This window comes from Catharus ustulatus, chromosome 20 (assembly GCF_009819885.2).
Source record: "Catharus ustulatus isolate bCatUst1 chromosome 20, bCatUst1.pri.v2, whole genome shotgun sequence".
Classification (NCBI taxonomy): domain Eukaryota; kingdom Metazoa; phylum Chordata; class Aves; order Passeriformes; family Turdidae; genus Catharus; species Catharus ustulatus.
Window position 1 is genome coordinate 5909768 of NC_046240.1, and position 22828 is coordinate 5932595.

The 22828-nt window shown below is 47.6% G+C and overlaps 2 protein-coding genes across 2 annotated transcripts in view; one reads left to right on the forward strand and one right to left on the reverse strand.

Moving 5' to 3' along the window:
* Positions 1-1062: 1062 nt before the first annotated feature.
* Positions 1063-5636, reverse strand: LRRC59 (leucine rich repeat containing 59). The gene is made up of 7 exons (XM_033076703.2): positions 5418-5636; positions 4622-4681; positions 3970-4128; positions 3560-3664; positions 2915-2987; positions 2330-2503; positions 1063-1848 (listed from the first exon to the last, which is right to left on the reverse strand). The coding sequence occupies exons 1-7, from the start codon at positions 5520-5522 to the stop codon at positions 1604-1606; spliced, it is 921 nt and encodes a 306-aa protein (XP_032932594.1). The 5' UTR covers positions 5523-5636; the 3' UTR covers positions 1063-1603.
* Positions 5637-9372: 3736 nt separating this feature from the next.
* Positions 9373-22828, forward strand: part of ACSF2 (acyl-CoA synthetase family member 2) — a 35318-nt gene continuing 21862 nt past the window's right edge. Inside the window, exons 1-8 of the mRNA XM_033076999.1 lie at positions 9373-9520; positions 14856-15051; positions 16750-16878; positions 17822-17875; positions 20338-20456; positions 20680-20842; positions 21214-21309; positions 22275-22423. Of these exons, the coding sequence (XP_032932890.1) occupies positions 9435-9520; positions 14856-15051; positions 16750-16878; positions 17822-17875; positions 20338-20456; positions 20680-20842; positions 21214-21309; positions 22275-22423 (992 nt within the window). The 5' untranslated portion in view covers positions 9373-9434. The remainder of the gene's footprint in view (positions 9521-14855; positions 15052-16749; positions 16879-17821; positions 17876-20337; positions 20457-20679; positions 20843-21213; positions 21310-22274; positions 22424-22828) is intronic.

Below are 22828 nucleotides of genomic sequence, written 5' to 3' on the forward strand. Positions count from 1 at the left end.
AACAGTTGGCAGAAAAAGCTTCCTTTTAATTAGATTGGGGACCAGGGCCTGTCCGTGCAGCTATCAGCACTTGTGTGCACACAAGGACAGTTCAGGGTTTTTGCAACAGCATTGCTGAGATGAGTGCTCAGAGAATTAAACTGCATTAACTGTGTGGAAGTTAACTCTTTGGAACCCTGCTGCCTCCAGTGGACAATTCCCCACCTGCCCTGCTCGTTCCAGGCATCCAGCAGGAGCCCTGCCCTGGCCAGAAGTGCTGCAGACCTGAATCTATAAATCTATAAATAGGTGCTCAGCAACCTATGCAACACTCATCTGGATGTTTGCAGGAAGGGCTGCATGGAGGAAACATTGGATGCTGTCTGTCATTTTCCTGAGCATTTCTGGATATGGAGTAAGGATCTTTTAAAGAATAGGATGAGTTAGACATCCAAAGCAGAGCTTAAAGGTGTTTGAAGGAAGCTTTGAAAACATGCACCCTCCCAAGGCAGAGGCAGCCCTTCCCTTCCTTTTATCTGATACTTGGGCTGCTGTTCTTTCCTGTGTGATATACCACAACTGGGTTACAGAAAAAAAAATGAAGATTTACTGTTGTGATGGTCTCCCCATAGCACTGCTCCTGGCAGCAATAATCCCAGGTATGAGAACAGGGAATGATTTTGGAGAGCAGTGCAGGATGTATACAGATATTCTCAGAAACTTGCACTTCATTTTAAGTATTCACAAAACCCTTAAGGATATGAAAAACTTTTCCTTGATGGAGATGTTAAAAGGAAATTTTAAAATTAATAATTTCAAATAATTTTAAAGGAGATTCTAAATAATTCACAGACCATTGCAGAGGTGAGTTTTCCTCTCGAGGTGCAAACCACCAAACCTCCCAACCTTCCCCCAACCCCGAGGCTTCCCCTTTCCTGCCAACAGTGCTCCCACAGTGCCACCCAGTGCTGCTGCTGCAGCTGCAGCAGGCAGGAATTATTCCCAAGCCCTTTGTGGCTGTTCCTAAAAGGCCTAATTAAAATTAAAACCATGTTAACAACACAAACATTCAGTTCAGACAAATTGCTGTGAAAACTGTTGTATTGAAAATTTTCAACTCCTTTCAATAGCACATCAGCCTCTTTGCTCCAACACAGGGATGCCCAGCCATCCTACATGCCTGTCATTGGTCCTGGAGTGGGGCCTTAGTGTATTATTCCCATACAGCCATACCACCAATTTTAGCACAAATAAAAATGAGAGCAAGGAATGGATATGTATTAAAAACCTTCCACCTCCAAGTCAGAGCTACAGCTGTCTCCCCCAGGTGATGTGAGGGCTGCTTGTTCCCATTCCTATAGACTGTCACAGTCCTGGTGGATACCACGTGGAAGCAAGGAGTGGTAACAAGTTTAGGTTAACGTGCACAAATAATGGAGTTACAGCCGACTGAGACATGCACAACAAAGATGGTTTGAACAATAGCTCTGCTCTGTGGAGTGGAGCAGCAAACCAACGCTGACTGGTTCAAAGCAGTTTCATCAGAACACAATTCCATAGGAATTCTGGCTGCGTAGAGATGGTGGAAGGAGATGCTGATGAAGCACGTGCCCATCCAGGACAATCACTGCTGCGAGTTGTGCTGTAGCATGTTCTGCAGGGTTTTGTGGTTTTGCAGAGCAGCCACCACGTCCTCGTAGAGGGTGTTGACGCTGACACACAGAGGTTGGTGCTGCAGCTCTGTCAGTTTGCAGGCAGCCAGGGTGCAGAGGATGCAGAAGAGCACAAAGAGCAGGACTCTCAGCACCGACCGCGACCACGAGGGCTTGTGCCGGGGGGGCTGAGGGGGCCGGGAGCTGGAGGCTGGCTCTGCAGTGAGAACATGAACAGCACACAATGTGAGCAATTAATCAACTACAACAGACTGTTCAGGTAAGATACTTCATCCTCTGCTGCAGTTGGCTTTTGTTGTGAATTTTCATAACTTAGCTCTGATAAATAAGTAGATGTGTAGGATTTAACTGCTGAGGATGAAAAGTTTCAGATCCAGTTTCATGGTGTAAAGCACCTCCATGTTGCACAAGATCTGATTATGCAAATGTAGTTCAGTAAACTTAAGAAAAAAAATGAGTGAAGCTCTCATCAGGAACAGCTGGAGAACTTCCTGACTTGTAGCTTCACAGTTGATGGGAACACAGGCACAGGGGGAAATGGCAGAGCAGCAGCGTTTATCAGAACTTGTATAGGCTCCCCCCTACCCTCTCCCACTGTCTCCAGTGGGCTGCACAAAAGCAATTTTGGCAGCATCATAAAACCTGACACAATCCCACCCAAAATGGATGATACTTACTTCGGGTGTGCACTGTTTCCTTTTTAGTTTTCTTTTCCAGCTCCTGTTTGGCAGCTTTCTGAGCATCGTACTCCCGCCTCCTGCGCTCCTTCTCCTCTGCCTTCTCTCGCTTCCGCAGTTCTCTCTCCTGAGCCTCCTTTGCTCGCTGCTCTGCTTCACGCCTCTTCTCCATTTCTGGGGGTTAACAGCAAGTTTTTCCCTTTTATGTAAAGGGTTGTCACTGCCATTTATTACCTTATTATCCCAACTGGAATGCGGAAGCAAATTAAACAACTATCCTCTTTTTTATCGTTTTATTTTGTATTACATACCTTGCATTTTGCTGTACTTTTCTTTCATGTTTTTATAGGTATCCTATAGCACATTCCATTTAGAGATTTAACTATTCCTCAGGACAAGAAATCACATACCCCCCTGCTATCTTTCTCCCTCCAACCCTTTTACCCTACTACTCCCTGAGTACTTTGAGTTTGGGTGGCTACAAGTATGTGTTAAATGGCAATTTTTAGATGGTGATCAGAATGTTTGGGTGTGTTAGACCAAGAGCAATCCTCAGCAGACAGCAGCGGGGTTCTTCATGCCTACCTCTCTCTGCCTGGAGTTTCCGCTGCCGTTGTCGATCTTGCTCAGACTGGATTGCTTTCATGTGCTGCAGTACCTTAAAGGGCCAAGAGAACAACCTGAGAGCTGTGCAGAAGCCTTGTGGCACAGTCAGTTCAGAACAGCACAGTTGGAGTACAGCTGAGGTCAGCTGGGGCTGACCCCCAACCCTCACCTACCCCTACAGCTATGGCACTGAAGAGAACTCACAACTTTTGTGAGTCTCTACAGTTAAAAAGCAGATCTTCCCACTAAAAACAAACATGGCAAACTGGTGCTCAAGGATACAGAGGATCACTGATCATTTCTATTTATGTTTGCCAGAACTTCTCATGAGGTTTTTGTACTATCAGCACAGGCATGGATTATTATGTCTGATTATGCCTCCACTTTCTGGGCAACCAGCATTTAATCCTCTCTTAACTCCACTAATGGAGAAGCATCCTCCTCAGCCAGGTGTTTGCTCTCCACAGGCACAGCAGTAGTGGAAGTCCTGTGCACATGCATCTTACTCCCTGAAAAAACTTCAGGCTCCTGCAGCAGCTGCCCAGCTTGCAAAGTAAACAGAGGAAGAATCACCAGCAAAGCTATGAAAGGAAAAAAAAAGTTGAATAAAAGCAGACTCCTTACCTTGACAGCAGCCTGCTTACACTGATTCTCATCCAGGCAGTCTCCTGCCACTTTAGCCAGGACAGGATCCAGGGGATTGTCCTTCAGATCCAGCCACTTCAGGTTCTGCAAAGAGGCACAACAAAGGGCAGGCTGTAAGAGCATAGCAGTCTCAGAATTATTAAAGAGATCCAAAGCAGAAGCAAAGAACTGCTTAGTTTTTACATGAATGAAACAGGTACAGAAGATGAGCAGAGATGTTTTCAATAGATTGAGAGGATTTTCACTGAGCTGTGGTGCAGAGCCAGCTGAATTTTGGAAAGGACAGTCAGCAGGATGGATGCTTTACCAGAGAAATCAACTTGAGCAGGATCACAAGACCCTGGGCTGCATCCCAAAGCTTTACATAACTGCCCAGCAAACAGTTTTACCTTGAGCTGTGCAAAGCTGACTGGCAGGGTGACCAAGCGGTTGTTCAGAAGGTCCAGGTGCTGCAGATTGACCAGGCGGCCAAAATCCAAGGGCAGCTGTTGCAGCCGATTTTTACTCAAATCCAGCTTCACCAGATGCATCAAACTGCAGAAATCTGACTAAAACCCAAACAAAGACAACCCAGAGAAAGCTGGTCAGCACCTTTATAGAAGGACCTCAGTGGTAAGTACACAGAGACAGCCTGCACCTCACATCAGGCACAAATCCTTGACTTACTACAGGACTGTGATGGAGGAAGATCCTTCTCCTCCTTTGCCTTGGTGAGAGGCAGTGGGACAGATAAGACAGACTGAGAAGGTTATGGATGACACTAGGACAGGAACAAAGCCAAGTCCCCAGTGCTGATGAAACTCCTCTGTATTCACCTGGGGGTGCTCTGGAAGGAATGTACTGCAACCCTCACACAGTCCAACCCTGTACTCTCTCCTCAGCCAAATCCACTGCCAGCACTAACGATGGAGTCATTCAGCCATCCCAGGGCAGGGAGAGTGCCGGTTCTACAGTGCCTGGTGAGCCTCTACTGAAGCTCCAGCTATCTTCCCAAATATTTTACAGCAGACTCATCCCCACGGAGACTCTCTAGCACCTTACCGGCAAGGAAATGAGGTTGTTACAGGACAAATCCAAGACAGTAGCTTTCGGAAGAGCGGCCTGAAAGACAAATAAGGCACTGAATGAACGTGGAGGTTCATTCGAGCCCTTCTGACACCTGCTAGTGCTGCTTCAGCCTCTGCGGTTTCTCCCGCGTCAGTCCGTCCATCCCCCGCGGCTGTTCACGTCATCTCCGGATCCATTTCTGGGTCCAAAAAAATGTTCTTATCCCGGGACAGCAGTGCCCAGCAGCTGCCAGGCCTGCAGGACAAGAACCTTACTGCTTTAAATAAATACCTGCAGGCCAGCTCACAAAACCTTACTGATTTAAACACCTGCAGGACACAGAACCTTACTGCTTTAAATATCTGCAGGACACAAAACCTGCCTGCTTTGAACACCTGCAGGACACGGAACCTTACTGCTTTAAATACCTGCAGGACACGGAACCTGCCAGCTTTAAACACCTGCAGGCCAGCTCACAAAACCTTACTGCTTTAAATACCTGCAGGCCAGCTCACGACCCCCAGCACACAGAACACACCTGCTTTAAACACCTGCAGGACACAGAACCTGCCTGCTTTAAATACCTGTAGGACATGGAACCTTACTGCTTTAAATACCTGCAGGCCGGCTCACAAAATCTTACTGCTTTAAACACCTGCAGGACACAGAATGTGCCTGCTTTAAACACCCTGCAGGCCGGCTCACAACCCACCACACCTGGGTCTCCTTCTCCCCCGGCCGGGGCCGGTCCCCCCCCGCCGGGCGCGGCCGGGCGCGGCCGGGCACTCACCAGCTCCCGCACCGGCACCTCGTTCAGGTCGCACAGGCTCAGGTCCAGCTCGTTCCCATCCAGCTTGTCCTTCAGGCTGATCCCCTTCCCACCGCCCCGCGACATGGCTCCGTCGGTGGCTGCCCGCAGGGGATGCGGCTCGGTTTGGCTCGGTTCAGCCCAGCCCGGCCCGTCCCGGCGTGGCACGGCCCGGCCCCGCCAGCCACTTCCGCGGCCACGTCCGCGGGCCCTGCAGCCGCCGCCGCGGGGCCGAGCGCGCCCGCTGCCGGCCCGGAGCGGGGCCGCAGAACGCGCACGAGCTGCCTTCGGAAAGGATGGAATGCGATGTTTGAGCTCTGCACGCTTCCAAACCTGAGCAACGGGAAAGGAGAGTTAATCCCCGCAGCAGAGAGCAGCCAATAAGGTCTAAGTGCTGTCTCAGAAAGGTGTATTACTTGTTGGTAGAATTGTCTTGTTTAGGTTTAAGGCTTGATCCAGTGATCTCAGACTTAGTAGGAGGTTAAAAAATCTTGGGAAGAAGAATGTAGTTCTGATAGCGGGAACAAGGAATGCAGGATTTATGGGCTACAAGGACATTAGTCAGAATCCCCAAGATAAGGGAGAAGCTAAGAAACCTAACTCAGCAATTAGGTGGAATCAGCTCCAAGTGGGAGATTAAGAAACCTAACTCAGCAATTAAGTGGGATCAGCTCCAAGTGGGTAAAAGTTAATTCTGTCAGGGGCAGATTGTGACCACCTACTCAAGGCTACAGACCCAAGAAACCCATCAACCCAAAATTAGAGAAATACCAATCCTGTGGACTAATTAGCATGGGATGTGAAAGAATCATTAACCAAGAATACTAATTAATATGATAACTAGTTAACTTGTAACCAATGAACATTAATACCTTTGTTTGCTAAAATGTGTAAGTTTTGACAGTCGTCATGCTAGCTTTGTGGATTTGCCATCCAGTGCAGAACTGTAAATAAATCAAATACCTCGACTCTGGGTGTGGGTTGGCCTCTTGCACACTGGGTGGCAGAACCTATTTTGTGACACACTGTCACAGCTCAGGGCACCCCCACAGCTGTCCCATCAGCACTGGGACCTTGGCCAGGCTAACAGGAGTTTAGATCTGGGCTGCATGAAACAGCCCTGCGGGAAGAAGGAGAACTCCCAGCCAAGACCCATGGGCAGGGAGATTTGCATCCAGTCACATCACCTGTCATACACCCCTGCACAGAGAACCAACCAGAGTATTGCCAATAATCCCAACAGAAACCCAGGGATGTACACCTTGTTTTGCAATATCTGATACAGCTCTTTATATCTGTCCACACTTTCTCTAATGCAGGAGGTGAATTCTCTCTCAGTTGGGCTGTTACATCACCCCACAATTTCTCTTCACAGGAGGAATGCTTAATGGATATTCCTGCTTTGCTCCCAAGGCTCCAGTCCCACAGGAGCAGAGCACTCTCCTAATCCTCTGTGAAGAAAGCCAGCGAAAGGAGCCTGAGCAGAGCCAAATTAGTGTTACCTGGTAATGTGATTACAGCAAGGATGACCCGTGAATTTCCTGATCTCTGTGGTGTTTGTGATGTTTGGGACATTACAAAGATATTTTCACTACTGCAGCACTACCCTGCATCACTAATGCATCCACAGGTAGATGCATTAGTTGATTTTTAAGCTGCCAGGAACCAGCATTAGCTCAGAACTGAGCTAACTGAGGCGACAGGAGTCTCTGAACAAAGGCACCCCAAAACAGCATGCAAGGATTTGCCTCATAGAAACTACAATGTAATAATCTGCCTGGGTTGAGGTGCTCCTGTCCAGGAGATAATAGAAGTTTTTCAGAGCATGTTATTGTTCTTCCAAATGTGAGCAGAAATTACAGAGCCTTCATCTGAGAAGAGCAAGGTCTGCTTATCCAACAATCTTCCCCCATTCCTCAGCTTTTCACAGCAATGTTTGTTGTTGGAGGAAAGGCCCAGGGAAGATCTGCTCCAGGGATGGTGGGGAAGCCTCTCACTGCCAGATCTCCAAGGGGGACAGCTGAGTACTGATCCCCTCATTACCCTGAGCCACTGAGGGATTCATCTGATGTGCTGGGCTGTTCCCTTCCATGGCTAGGAGGCACCAAACACAGTCCTGCTCTGGAGAACAGAACCCACAGGGCTCTGAGGGGGTCTGACCAAGACCCTCTGCATCTCTGGGCAAGGTCTTTGTCCATGCAGTGCTACAGAGACTGAAATCTGTGTTTACACAAATCAAAGAGCCTTTGGCTCCTAGCAAGAACAAACAAGGGTGTACATGGGTTACAAAACCTACCTACTTATTTGTGATTAACAGATTTTAAAATCTTGATTAGAAATGAATAATACCTTATGCAATGGTGTATGAAATGGTACTGCTTCAGGGGTCCTTGGCTTTCATCTCAAACAAACCTATACAAATGTCAAGATCATATTAATTTCTGCATAAATCTTGGTTTAATTATTTTTTTAACCACAATCGCCCTCTGGGCTAATGATCATAATGTAGGAAGATCAAGCCAAAAGTCATCTTTATTTTTATTTATTACAGGTTAACATCATTTTTTTCCATGTGGTTATACAATACTGAGAGCTCTGATGCTCCGTCAACACAAAGACAGTTGCTCTGTTCTGGCCAAATGGTGGGAGGACAATTTCTGGCCACAGATGTCACACAGCTTTACATCCCCTGTGGGACTCCAGAAACTCACCTCACTGCTGAGTTCGGTGGGACTGACTGGAAGAGGTATCTGTGCAGGCAGGCTAGAAGGACTTTGAGGCTCACAAGACAGTCAAAGTATAACACAAGGTACATCTGTGCACTCTGCTGGGATTGCAAGAACATTAGCAAGGAGAAAGGAGCAGGAAATGCTGAGGGAAATGGGATGAGCACAGTTGATCTAATTGTGATTTAATGATCCTGAGCTGGCCATGCCAGTCTGGGGTTGGTGACCATTCCCAGGCTCTCAGAAGATCTCTGTGACCCCTCTGCAGCCAAGGCAAATTTTTCACATTTCAAGAAAAAAAAATCTCCCTTTCCCTAACAAAGAAGACGTTGTCACTGCTGCCACCAAACAGACTCCTGTGAACTAGATGCAAATTGGGGAAAATTTTCCTTGTTTCTAAAAGCAACTGTCAGACACTAGAGGTCTGGTGGCAGTTGGTACTTCACTCTGTTACAAGCTCAGTTTTGGCTTTGATGTCTGAGTTTCACCATTCTGAGGTTGATATTTATGCCCTTGTTCATCACCTCCTTTGTGCTTTATACAGATACACTGTGTCTCCTCTTCAGCATCATTCAATCATTCCTCACCTGGTGCCTGCCCACACCTCTGTGCTTAGGTGAGGGGTCTCAGCCTGCCTAACCCTGGAGCAGCTCTGCAGTTCCCAGATGGTCTCTTCTCCTCCACAGAGTGCCTAAAGGTGTTAGTGGGGTGCTGACTGATACCTCATTGAGGGGATGGGGCTGGAGGCCAGCTGGTGACTCTCAGGGCTCGGGCACCAAGTCATAAAGGTGGAGGACATACGTGGAGGCAAATTATGGTGGCTGTCTTGCAACAAAGTCCATCTCTGCTCTTTTGAATGGAGGGGCTTCTACAGGGTGTCAGGCTGATGGAACAGGCTGGGAAGAAGAGATAAGGAGCAGGAATGTACAGGGAAGAAATTGTGGTTCACAGCTTGGGAAGAAGAGATAATGGAGCAGGAATGTACAGGGAAGAAATTGCGGTTCACAGCTTGGGCTGGGAACCGGCGAGACTCTAGAGGTTCCCTCTGAGCCTCCAGTTCCTCTGGCGGACCGGGCAGGGCGAGCTCTCTCTCTGCTTCCCTTCCCCCGGTGCCCTTCCCGGTGCCCCTCCCGGCCGGCGGAGGGTCCCGGGGCCGCGGGCGGGGCCGGGGCGGGTCCCGAGCAGCGCCCCCGAGCACCGAGCGGCGGAACGGGACGGGACAGCCCAGAACGGGCCGGATCGGGTCCCGCTGGGTGCTGCTGCCGCTGCAGGAATGGCCACGGCCCGTCTGGCAGCGCTGCCCCGGCACGGGCTGCAGCTCCTGCGCCGGGAGGGAGAGCGGCGGCGAGCCCCGGGCAGGTAGGGATGGGCTGGGACACGGGGGGTGCGGGCTGGGGGGACTGGGGGATGTCAGGGAGAGGAGTTATAGGGGACAGGGAGTGTGGATGAGAAGGAGTGGGGGCTACGGGGGCAGAGGGCTCTGGGGGCTGTCAGGGATAGGAATTATAGGGGACAGGGAGTGTGGATGAGAAGGAATGGGGGCTGTCAGGGATAGGAATTATAGGGGACAGGGGGTGTGGATGAGGAGTGGGGGCTACAGGGGCAGAGGGCTCTGGGTTGGGGAGCTGTAGGGCACAGAGGCTGCCGAGGATGGGGACATATGGGGGGCTATAGGGCAGCTGCAGAGCGCTGTGAGTGTCCAGCCAGGCCAGTGGCTGCATGTGGGGTGGGAATATTCATCTCGGTGTGTAACCCTTGGCTGCCCTAACACCCTCCCAAAGTGGCAAAGGCAGACTGGTTGCCCTGGATGTGCTTTGCCCCAGCTTGGGAGTGGGGCAGGGATGAACCCTGCACTACTGGCAAAGGGAAGTGAACGCAGGGCAAGGGCTGAACTTTGTGCAGCAGCTCCATCCAGATTGCAGCAATGTGAAATGCATCGAATGGCTTCCCCATCCTCCCTCAGGGCTCTGACCTGCAGTCAGTGTCCCTGTCCCCCTGGGGTCCTGTAGCCCCCAGGGTGCTGGGTGACCCAGCAGGTCCAGGACACCAAGAAGCTCTGGGACTTGGGAAGTCAGGCCAGTTCTTTGCCTTGCTTTTCTTCAATGCTGCCTCTTGGAGAAAGTTCGTGTGAAAAATCAGCAATGGGAAATACCTGACTTTGGAAAAGGTTCTGAAGGATTAGCTGATACTCAGAGTAATAATCACTGGGATAAATGACTTCTAGTGAGCAATTTCAAGAACCAGGTGGGGCATTCCTTGGCTTGCACAAACAGGGTTTGTTTGGGTGGATTTTTTTCAGCTGTTTTGACATTAGGAGTGAGGTGATTGAAGCCACTTCATTATAGGTGTGTGAAGAGAAGATTGCCTCTCAGGATCTGTTCTTACAAAATAGAAGGGAAGCATGATAGAGTTCACTGCAGTTCACTCCAGCTCAGAACTGAAACTTAGGGACAGGAACCCAAAGCCCTTGGAGAAGGACAGCATGTATTTAGAGAGCAAACTCTTTCTAGTAATGTTTTAAGAAAAGCTTACTAAATTCTGCTCCTAGGCTTGTTTATCCTTTTGGCAAGGAGAGTGCAGAGGGCAGAGAGAAGTTACAGTGGGAAACAAGACCAGAAAGTGGCTGCAGGAGGAGTCTGAAAACCTTGGGAACCCTGTCTCTCATTAAACTGTAAAAAAAAAAAAAAAAAAAAAAAAAAAAAAAAAGAAGAAGTAGTAAGTATCTGATTAACTCTTTAGATTAAAGCAGAAATGAGGACAGAGCAGAGTTAATTTTCACCACCCTTTAATTGCAGTCATACTACAGAAAAGACCCAAAAGCTCTTGCTTTGAGGAGAGAAGCTCCTGGTAGGTGTCCATGAGCAAAAGAAGTGGCAGAATCTGTGAACTTCTCCAAGTATCAGCTCTGTATTTGGGACAGTTCCCAAGCTCTGGGGAGGCAGGGCCTTTCCTGCAGGTGCAGAGGTGATGGCACCTCAGGGCAGGTTAGTGTCCTTCACCCTGCAAAGGGGGCACGAGGTTACACTGCCTTGTTTTCTCTCTCATCCCATTTGATAATTTCTGTTAAAGAGACTGGTAAAGAGTTAAAGGTGAAAACAGAGCTGGTTATCTTATATCAACAGCTCCAGACTGTTCACTGGGGCTGGTCACAGAAAAATACCAACAGCTCCTAGGGTTAGTCCAGCATGCTTGCTTCAGTGTGATCATTTCTGCTTCCTGTCATCAGGCAGGAGAGCTCTGGGATTGCTGGGATTTGGCTGCTTTCCTTCTTTTTGCAGGGAGGAGGAGGAGGATGCATTTTTCCCAGATCTGTGATGTCTCTGTTGAGCTGTGTGGCTGAACTAGAGAGTCCTGGGGATTTGCAGGAACTGCCTGTGGATGAGGATTGGCTCATTTGCAGGGTGTCTTGCTGCTGAAACCATGCTGTTAACAAAAGCTTGTGCTCTCCAAAAGTCTGTGCTGACGCCCAAGAGCAAGCAGAGTTTTATTTGCTCTCCTTTGGCTGAGTCAGGGAAATGAGAGCTGGTGTAATATCAGACACTGGTCCTGTTTTATCTCCAGCAGCACCAGATGCTTTGTAGGAAGAGGTGAAGGGTGAATTACTTGTTTTCTGTAACAAAGATGAAAACAGAAATTATTTCTAAATCCTTTCTTTGTAGATGTCTCTTGATACATTCTCTCAGATCAGATATGTGCACTTGCTGCTGGCTGTAGGCAGGAGGGAGACCAGTGCTATGTGATTTCCAGCATGATGCTGCTGATAATGAACATATCTTGTGTCTGCCTCCTTCATTCCACTCACAACCCCCAGTGCTTCCAACAGGCTGCTCTGTTTTATTTCACACCTTTCACTTCTGCCCCTAAGTGATACAGAATTGCTGAAGCACATGGGAATGTCAGACCAGAATTCAGGGAGCTCAGACTCGATGGCAGCTGATGATTTTGCTTTAATGCATTTGAAGAAATTATGTGAGTTAGTGCTTTGAGAGGAGTCAATAACTCTGGGTTACGAGCATGGGATATCTTAGCCTTCTTAACCTCTAATTTCAGTGCTGCTGATGCTTTCTTTTGAAAATGTGAATGCTTGGGACCTCTGAGAGCAAGCTGTGTTCACAGTGTGAAATACAGCAGTATTTTCTCAGTATTTTTGAGCATGTGGCTTTGTAATGATATCTTTTACTGCTCTTTGATGCACTTTCATCCTCATCTTTGGGCATAGGGAGGAAGCCAAGCCATGAAACCTGGAGCTTTGTGCCTTCTTGCATTTAGTATTAAAGTCTGGTTTCTGAAAAGTCAGTGAAACCCTTTTGCTCTTCAGGTCTGGAAAATCTTGAGACAGTAAGCCCAGAGAGCCTGATCTATGCAATGCTTGCCAAGACATGACAGTGTAAGATGTTCCCCTTTTCACTGGCAGTGCAGGGTTGTGCAAGCCCCTCTTTGAAGGCTGCGCAGAGCAGGAGACTCTTGCAGCTGGACACTTTGGATTCGGATCGAATTTTTTCAACCTGGATTTTCTGGTATTTTTTCCCCTCTCCAGTCTCTTTTGGTGGTGGTCTAGTGCTGTTTATTTTTCGCAGAGCTGAGCCTGCTTGGCTCCCAGTGCCCCCTGAGGCGGTGCTGGGGGAAAGAGCTCTTGCGCAACCAGGTCAGCAGCTGCTCCCTGCCCACTGGACAGGGAGTTTAGGGACAGGCTCTGCTGACACAGGAGATGAGGGAGTTGTCAATGTTGAGCATTTTAACAAACAGCCTGAGGGTTCCTCATCCTCCCTGCTGTGACAGGGGACAGGGACTTCTCCACTCGCCTTTCAGCCAGCAAGTGGCTGTGGCTGCAATGGCTTTTACTGCCCTCCCAGGAGCATTCATCCTCCCCTTGCCTCAGGAGAGTTTCTCCTACCTTTTATTTCATAGAACCTGTGTTTATAAAGGCCTTTCTTCAGAGCTTTCTTTCATCTCCTCGTTTATCCGCATGCTTTGCCCAAGAGTTTTCAAGCAATGAAAGTTCAGTTTAGCACTGTTCCTCCCTCCTCCTCAGGCAGTCTCACAGCCCTGATGAGAGTTGGCCAAGAGCTCTGTGAGGAGGGATATCTGAACAGAGCCTGTGGAAGTTTGCACAATACTCCCTCTGCTTAAAAGCAGTGGAGAAAAAGGGTCAGGTTGTTGCCTTATCTCTTGGAGCAGTATTCCCCCGAAGGGAAAATCTCGTTTTTGTTCTCTGGACACCGCCTTTCACTCCATAGGAGGTAACTCCATGCTCAGGCTTGTTTCTCGTGGGCAGAACAAATCTTCTGTGGCAGTAACATTAAGTCGTTGCAGAATATTGATCCCTTAGTAGATGGGTGTTTAGGCTGAGCTGTTTTTCCTCTTTGAGGCAGGGATTTCCCCATTATACATTGAATTATACACAGACTCTGTGCTATGCACCCTACAGGTGTCCCTTAGCCCTGTCCCTCCTGGTTGTCTCCTAAGGTTGGAATGGAGGAGCTGAAGTCGTGGAGGAGGGTGGAGAGGGAATGAGGAGGGACAGAGAACATGGGGGGCTGCATGGGGGGAGAGCAGCGTGATGGGAGGTGGCTGCTGAAGCACAGAGAGGCTTGCAAGAGATGGAGAGAGAAACCAGGGTAGGAACTGCAGTGCTCAGATGGTCAGGAGCTGTGGCTTGAGGGGAGACTGCTGCATTTCCACTGATTATCAGACCTCAGAGACAAACTTAATGATTTTTAAATTAGTTTTCCTATTGCTCTGACCACATCTTCTCATTGCTACTTCTCTTGACTCATTGGCCTCCTTCTTGGCTTCCAGCACACTGTCCCAGCTCCTACTCTGCTTGGTTTGCACTTCTCAAATCTGTCCCTGCTGTCTTCCTTCCCATCTGTCCCAAATTTGCAGTGGGGGCCATCTCCTCCCTGCTGTGGTATTGCCTCTGCACTTCTCCCCCCTCATCTCGCTGCTAGCTCCTTGTTTTATTGATGCTGTTTCAGCCCCATAAACTCTTTGCATTCCAGCTGTCACAGATAGAATGTGTACAGCTGCTCACTGTTGTAAATACAACCATTCCTTTGCAGACACCTCAGCTTCTCTGAACTCTTCTAAACAGTTTTCATTTTGTAGGGTTAACCTCTTCTCTGCTGATTGTTTTGGAGACTGACCTCTTTAATTTTAATTCTCTCTTTCTCATTTATTTGCTCTTTTCAACCAGCTGGGAGAATTTATCTACAAACTGGTTTGGTTGTGTTACTTCACATCTATTTATACTTTTTAATGTTGCAGAATGACCAAACCCAGTTGCCACCTCTCAGTGAACTGCAGAGCCCTTATTCTGCTCAGGCTGTCATGTCTGTGTAGTTTTCAGTGCAGGTGAATGATGGTGGGACCAGGCTGTGCCAGGGCTGGTGCAGGCTCCTTCCCCAGGTTCCCATGGAGGGGTGGAGGCTCTCCCTGATCTGGTACAGACACACATGTGCCTGCCCTGGGGGTTCCAGGGTTGTGCCCCAAACCACTGCAAAGCTTTCCAAGTCCTCTTGGAAATCTTCCTGATCTTGGCCCACTGAAGCAGCTGCCTGTGGTTCCCACTGGTGCAGGAATGTGCATCAGATATTCCCAGTGTCATGGGCAGGCTGATAATCCTCCCACATGGGGAGAGCTGTGGTGACAGGTTCTATTCAGGTCATATTAAATAACCTCTTTTCTTTCCCAGTGCCCTGCACACAAGGATGCCCTTCATGTCCCCCAAGGTGACCAGCAGTTACATCCAGGGACGCACAGACATTCCCCTTCTTGACAAAACCATGGGCCAGTGCCTGGAGGAGACAGTGGAGCGCTTTCCTGACCGCCAGGCCTTGGTCTTCTGCCGGGATGGGGTTCGGAAGACGTTTGCTCAGTTCAAGGAGGAGGTGAGTGCCTTGTTCCCCCCTCAGGTGAGTGGATGGCAGCAGGAGAAATGGGAAACAGTTTCATTGCTGAGTTTCATTGCTCAGGACTGAGATGAGTTGCTTGTGGACCTTCATGCTGGGGCAGGGGGAAGAACAGGTTTCCAGCGTGCACCAGTGCGTGTGTGCTGCCTTCATCCTCCTCAGAGCCTTGGGATGAAAGGGAGTGAGTGGCATATGCAAAATGCTAATATCCCATAGTGAACATTCATGCTTCAGAATTGTCACACTTATCTGATGGGTTATGGTCTGAGTCATGGTGTTTTTCTCTGCTGGGGTAGACTCCACCTTCTGGATTAGTCCCTCTGGCTATCAAGATTTTTATCAAGCATGAAGGCAATGGAGCAAAGTCAAGGACTAGGGCTCACTATCGTATGCACAGATGTGTGTGGGTGTGTGCAATACAAATGTGTGTTTCTCTGTTTTTGGAATGGAGGGACTAAGTACCTGGAAAGTTTCTAATAAATATATGATATGATCTTTGATAGGAAAGAATTGTTTGGTGGGTTTTTAGGCTTACTATGGTTTTGATCACATCCATTCACATAAACAAGATTAGCTGTGTTTACCCTGATTTTAAGAAGTAGGCTGTAATTCAGACCTAAATCAAATGGTTCCTCAAATTCATATTTCCTACAAGGCACATTCTATAAATTCATTTGAGAACTTAACAAAACAATAAAACCTTTCCTGAATGTCTCAGACTATTTATGTATTCTTGACATTTGACATTTTTGACCTGAAATGCACTTACCATCATGCAGAATGGAGTAGTGGTTAATATAGTGGCTGAATCTGAGTTAACAAATCACAGAATCACAGAATCATTAATACTGGAAAAGGTTTCAAAGACTGAGTCCAACCTTTGGCTGTCCAACAGTGCCATCAAGTAGGTCAGAGTACTGAGTGCAATGTCCAGCTGTTTCTTTAATGCCTCCAAAGACAGGACTCCAACACCTCCCTGGGAAGTCCTTTCCAATATTTATTAATCTTTTTGGTGAAGAAATTCCCCCTGATGTCCAACCTGAACCTGGTGCAGTTTGTGGCCACGTCCTCTCATCCTGTCCCTTGACTGACTCCCACCTGGCTACTCCCTCCTGTCAGGAGTTGTAGAGAGGAGGAAGGTCCCCTCTGAGCCTCCTTTTCTCCAGGCTGAGCCCCTCCAGCTTCCCCAGTCACTCCTCACAGGGCTTCTGAGGACAGGAACCCAAAACTGGTCAAAAATCACTTGGCAGAATTTTCTTCACCCAAATCCTTTTTGAAGTGATACCCAGAAGGAAGGCAGATCCAACAGTGTGGTTGGGCCCAGCATGTGAGTAAGGCTTGGTCCTAAGTGGAATTGATGAGTAATTTGGCAGTGTCTTTGGGCAAGAAGTAGCTTGCAACAACATAATTGCCTATTTTGATTTCCTTTCTGCTCTGTTGTATTATCCCAGGTTTGTTATTTTTATGCTTTGAGTCAACCTGGTGAGCAGGGGCTGGTCTGTGCTCCAGGCTCAGAAGCTGCTGCAGCCACGGGCTGATGGAGTGCTCTGGGGAGATACAGTCTGCTGCATTTCAGTTACAAAAATGATGCTTTTTCTCCAGAAAGCAGTGCCTGGAGACCAATATCCCTCACTGCATCCCTGTGTGATCCTCAGGCTCTTGTGTTGTGTTTTTCAGGTGGACCAAGCAGCAGCTGGACTTCTGGCCCTTGGTCTGAGGAAGGGAGACCGGCTGGGCATGTGGGGACCCAACAAATATGAGTGGGTTCTTGTGCAGTTTGCAACTGCCCAGGCAGGAATCATCCTGGTAAGGAGTTTGCTGTGTCCAGGTTTTAGAAATCTATTGGGAAATAGAGACAAAGAAGCAATAGGAAATACTGGAGAATAAAGTTTATTTGTCTCTTTTTTCCATGCTCTTACCTGGCATGTCATCTATAGGTGAATCAAGTATTTAAGGATGATCTGTGCAACTCTGTGTGTCTTTATCCTCCACTAGGGAAGCAGGCTGCAGAGGGAGGAACAGCAAAGAAGTGTTTGCAATGGGTGTTTATAGGAGATATACTTTTCTCTACAGGCCCATTTTTATGTGGGATGTTGCTGTCCTAACTAGTTACCAGCTGGTTAGACCCCCTTCAAAATGTATTACTCTATGGAACAAAGGCTCACTTAAAAATCTAGTCCAGGCTGCATATCCCTAAAAGCCAATTTTCATTAGACAGCATGACCAAAGTGCACCTTATTTAGGCAGTGCACTGTGTTGAGGCTCTGCTCATTTCCTCCATCCTGGCTCGTTCCAGTGTCTGCAGGAATTGGGTGCAAGAGCTTGGCTCAGTAGGAGCCTGTAAGTGAGCTTAACTCCAGTGGCCACTCTGGAGAGCTGGGTGGAAGGTGTTACCTTGATGCCCATCAAGAAACATGACTTGCACAAGAGTTCTAATCTAGTTTAGTGATTGGATCAGCTGCACAACTGGATTAACTCCTGTGAGACAGGAGGTCTGGTTTCTGTTCCTGAAGCTCTGTTCTGACTGTGTGACCTCACATACATCTCTTTTCCAATTGTTTCCTTTCACACAAACACAGAATTCAGATCTATTTTCTGTGAATGTGGAATCCCTGTGGTGGTGAGCTCCTAGTTGTGTGTTGGAGGAGAGAGCTTAACCCTGGGTTAACCCTTTTTTGTTGGAATCTGTGCTAGGGGGGAGGGTGTTCAATGCAAGAAGGTGATCAGATTTTTGTTTCTGGCTCTTCAGGTATCTGTGAATCCAGCCTACCAGGCCTCTGAACTGGAGTTTGTGCTCAGGAAGGTTTGTATGGCATGAACTGTGTGTTTCAGGGGATTGGGGAGGGACATGATGAGCTGCTCCAGATTTGGGTGTTGCAGGGGATTGAGGGGGACATGATGAGCTGCTCAGGATTTGGGTGTATGGGAAGAGCTGGCTGGAGAGCAGGGCTGGTGTGGAATGTGTGAGGGGATTCGGTGGCCGCACTTCTTGCTGCTCTCTGTCTGGTGGAACCTGCTCTATCCTCATGCCTTTCTCTCTGCTAACAGCCAGTACTATCCCAACCCAACCACCCCTGTCAGCAATCATTTACCAGGGAATCAGGGAAGAACTGCAGGACTTGATATCTCCTGTTTAACCCTCCTGCTCAGGGCAAAAATCACCATCTGGGATCTCAACCTTGAAAGTAGAACCTCAGAAAAGACCTCATTTAACCTCAGAAAGGACCAGTCTGCTTGGTAGCTTGATTTCTCCTTCCTAGGTTTGGCTGAGGCTGACTGACCTTGGATTTAAGTCCTAGGTATTGCCACTGTTAACATCTCTTTGCTGTCTGATCCTGCCACCTCACCTACCCTTGAATACCTCCCTGGGTCTGAGTTTGAGATGTGCAGAGCACTGATCAATTTAAACTGTTCAGGCTCCCTTGCTCAAATAATGAGGAATTCAGGTTATTAAACATCTGATGACTAAAAATTAAGATTAAGCAGCTAATTTTTTCCCTGTGGTTTGTTCAGCTATAAATGAAAGACTGATATTAAAGAGAGGGAGCCACTTCTGAATGTTCCCAGCACCATCCAAGTTAGTTTTACCTAGAAAGTGGATAATTTTTAGCAAATTTCTTTTGCATCAGTAACTCTGTAATGGGTTGTTGGGCTGCAATTTGAATTCTGGTTTCATCCTTTATTTAATCCTGCTGGTCACTCCTGTTCTCATGCACTGGGGCTGAACCCAGTGCTGCAGTGGAGCACCATCTCTTCCAGGGTGGGTGTCCTTGGGCTTCTGTCCTATTGGAATGTGCAACTCAGTTCTTCCCTTTTTCCCCAGCAAGGCTTTGGTTTTCCTTTTCACCTCCTCTGATTTTCTCCTGTGGAATGTTGGTGGGGTAAGAGCAGAAATGTGCTTCAGCTCCATTGGGAATTGCTCCTGCCTTGCCCTTCCAGATTTGCCAGCATTCCCAGTTTTGTTATGCACCTTTGACACTGGGATCTCTGGAGTTCCTCACCACCCTAAGGATTTGTTTATTGTGTTTGTTTATTTGCATAACAAAATTTCTGAAGTCTTTAGGGCTTTTTCTGTTGGATCCTGTCCATCTGATTGGTATATAAGGAAATATTTGTGGAATAACCATTCCTTGGATTCCTACTGTATTCCCAGGGCTTTGTGAAAGCAAACTAATGATGAGTTTCCATATTTTACATTCTTTGAAGACAAGGCTGCTGCCATTTAGGTTGAGACCAAGTGGGAGAGGCCCCCACCCAGAGACTCTTATCTTGTACAACATCAGCCCTTCTCCCCTCACACAGCATTTATTTTTCAGAGCTGGTTCAACCAGAATTGTAGTTTGAAGGAATTAGTTGTAAAAAGTTGCAGAGGCCCAAAGCAACCTCAGTCCCCTGGGTCCTGGGCAGCCTGTTCCAGAAAATAGAGCAAATGTTTATCTTCCTTTCTGACAAAGCCCAGAGGGTACTTACAAATAATTTATTGGTGTAGCCTTTGTCTCCTTATTTCCCAGACTCTGAGAAAATGAGAGCAGCTGAGTAAATAATTTATGTAAATAGTTTATTGGACACAAATGCATTTTTTGGAAGATGAAAATGGTTTGCAAATCTGGGTCAAATTCAACAAATCTCTGCTGCTGAAAAAGAAATGAAAATTCTTGGCGTAATTGAGGTGTTTTGTTATGGGATTATGTAAATAAAAAAAGTTTCAATTTTCAAAATAGCTAGTGCTTTAAAAAGAGGTGGAAAAATTTTAAGAAAAGGAACACCTCAAAAAATTCTACCAAAAAAATCTTGGCTTGATCTTTAAGGCAGATTTTAGAAATCCTAGTTTTTCCAAATGTCCTCAAAAATCCTCATTCCAGATCAACACAAATGAATTTGCTTTAACTTTATTTATTTATTCATATTTTGAGACTGGGCTTTTTGTTAGAGTTGAGACTCATAATCTGGAAAATCAGTTGTTTGCCTTGTGCTCAAGGAGGGAACCTTAGGCTGCAGCTCTGCTTTCTTGACCAGAAGAATTCCTCCTGAATCCAGCAGTGGGAAGGAGCAGAGCTCTGGCTGCACAGCTGGATCCAGGCTTGGGGTGCTGGGTGTGCAGTGATGGCACAGCACTTTGGGAGGGTTTTAGGAGTGCACCTCTGTAAGGGCTCATTTACTTTAATCACTGGAGAATTTTCCAGTTCCTGTTCTGCTGGTGGCTGCTCTTTGTCATGTCCACACCACCTAACATGACTTTTCATCAGTTTCTGTCTCCCTTCACAGGTTGGCTGTAAGGCACTGGTGTTCCCCACTCAGTTTAAAACACAGAAATACTATGATATTCTAAAGCAGTCATGTCCTGAGATAGAAAAATCCAGTCCAGGGGGAATAAAGAGCAAAAGGTGAGTTAGGGACATGTGGTGTCTTTGCCCTGACCTCACAGCCATGTCCTGCCTTGTGTCCCCTCAGCTGCACAACACAGGTTTGCTGAAGGAGAGCCACAGGAGGTCTCACATGAAGAGAACCAGTTAGGCTGGCCCAGAGGTTTGCCCTGAGCAGTGTGAGCCTGTCTGGGCACTTTTCTCCTTGTTCTGTTGTTGTTGATGGTATTTTTCTCTCTGCCAGGCTACCTGACTTATCCATTGTCATCATGTGTGACTCTAAGCTGCCTGGCACCTTCCACATGGATGAAGTGATGCAGGCTGGGGACAGCAGCCACGTGAAGCAGCTCAGGGCAGTGCAGCAGAGCCTGTCCTGCAGTGAGCCCATCAACATCCAGTTCACTTCAGTAGGTGCCCTGCCAGCTCCATGCCCTGCAGCTGGGTTCCTCCCTGGGGACATGGGCAAAGGTGTCTGCAATGCCACACATCTCATTTGCTTCCTATTTCCCTCTGAGACCGAGCTTCAAGCTTCTGCAGCAGGGTGGAAAAATTGTTCCAGCATTTCCCCTTCCGCCATTCTCTTTGTTCAGCCCTTTGATGGAGATGAGACAGTGCCAGGTGAATTCTGTCCAGCTGAAATTGGGCTATTTTGGGGGTTCAGGTGCTCTTAAAGAAGTAAAAACAGTCTCCCAGGTCTGATAGGGAAAACAAAGTGCAAGATCACCCCTGAGTCTGCCTGGGGGATCTCTGTGACTGCATAGTGCCCTGTGTCTTCCAGGGGACCACAGGAAGCCCCAAAGGAGCCACCCTCTCCCACAGGAACATTGTGAATAATGCCAATCTGATTGGAGTGAGGCTGGGGATCACACACCAGGTGGGTTTGGTGGGACCAGGTTTGGGGAGGCCTCAGCTGTCACAGAGACACCACGTGTGGAAAATGCTGGGTTTGCTCAGGGGAAGGGCAGGGTGTTTTGCTGCAAATGACTTCGAGGGATATTAATGCATAGCATTTTGCATTTCAATGGAACTCATTGATGTTTCATTTTGGTTTCGTGTGAAGCTTTTTTTTAGGCAAAAAAGCTATCTTTTTGTGGGGGAAAACCATGAAATTAATCACTTTTCATTTTGGTGAATACTCATTTCAAATAATTACAAGACTGTGGATGTTAGCTTTGAATTCTGTTGAATGAAGTTTTAATTTGATTTACATGACTTCGTTTCATGTCATGTTTACAGTCTTAAAACTCTTATCGGGGTATGACCTCTCTATTTGTGGTTTCTTTTAAAAATTTTTAAAGACAAATATTTTCTTTTGAAGTTCTGAAGTACTTATTTCTAACACATCAGCTTTGATCCAGAGAATAGATGAGTTGTTTCAATCAGTCTTCAGAGCCTTTGGTGATTTAAAAAAAAAAAAACAAAGTAAAATGAGTAGCATGTGCCAAGTCCTGCACATTTCATGTCTCTCACAGCACTCCCATTAGTCTCTCTTGGCATGTAATGTATAAACAATACCAGACCAAGTCCAGCAAAAAAGAGACACTGCAAAATTACAGGATGAAATATTGATATAAAAAACTTCCCAAACTGATTTCTATTAAGGGCAGGATGAAATATTGACATAAAAAGCTTCCCAAACTGATTTCTGTTAAGGGCAGGATGTGCCAGCTGCATTTTCACCTGACAGGAACACAGCGGAATGTCAGATTTCCGAGTGGAAAAGTGGAGCAGCAAGCGGATCAGGAGAAATGTGTCTGCTCAGACCTTTGTTCAGCAGGGAGACGGGCTGGACACCCCCTGGGCGGTGTCCTCTCCTCACTGCTGTCTGGTTGATCCCAGGAGACTCGCTGTGGGCTCCCTGCACCTCTGTACCACTGCCTGGCGTCAGTGGGAGGCTGCATGGTGATGGCTCTGCATGGCACCTCCTGCATCTTCTCATCGCCCAGCTTTGAGGGCAAGGCTGCGCTGGAGGCCGTGTCGCGAGAGAAGTGAGAGCCTGTTTTGCTCAGGAGCAGCTCTTGGCCTCGTGGCTCTGCTTCTTCCCCTGCCCCACCTGCCAGCACCTTGCTTGTGCTCTTCCTTCTCACAGTGGGAGAGGCAGATTTGCTGCTGCACTCAATTGCACAGGCACTTCAGGAACCTTTCCAGCTGTGCTTGGGATGTGTCACCCTTCTGAAATTAAGGGATCCCTCCTGTCACCACAGGGCTTTGGCTGGGAAGCACAGTGGTGTCTTGGTTTGCTGTGGCTCTCTGTTTTCACACCTGCCCTCCTTTTCCAAGTCCAGCTCTACTGCTGGGATAGTTGTGTTTCCATATTGTTCCTCAAGTGTAGCTTGGGAAACAAGAGAGCTGTTGCTGTGTCTTCATCATACATGTACATATGTCTCTGTTTG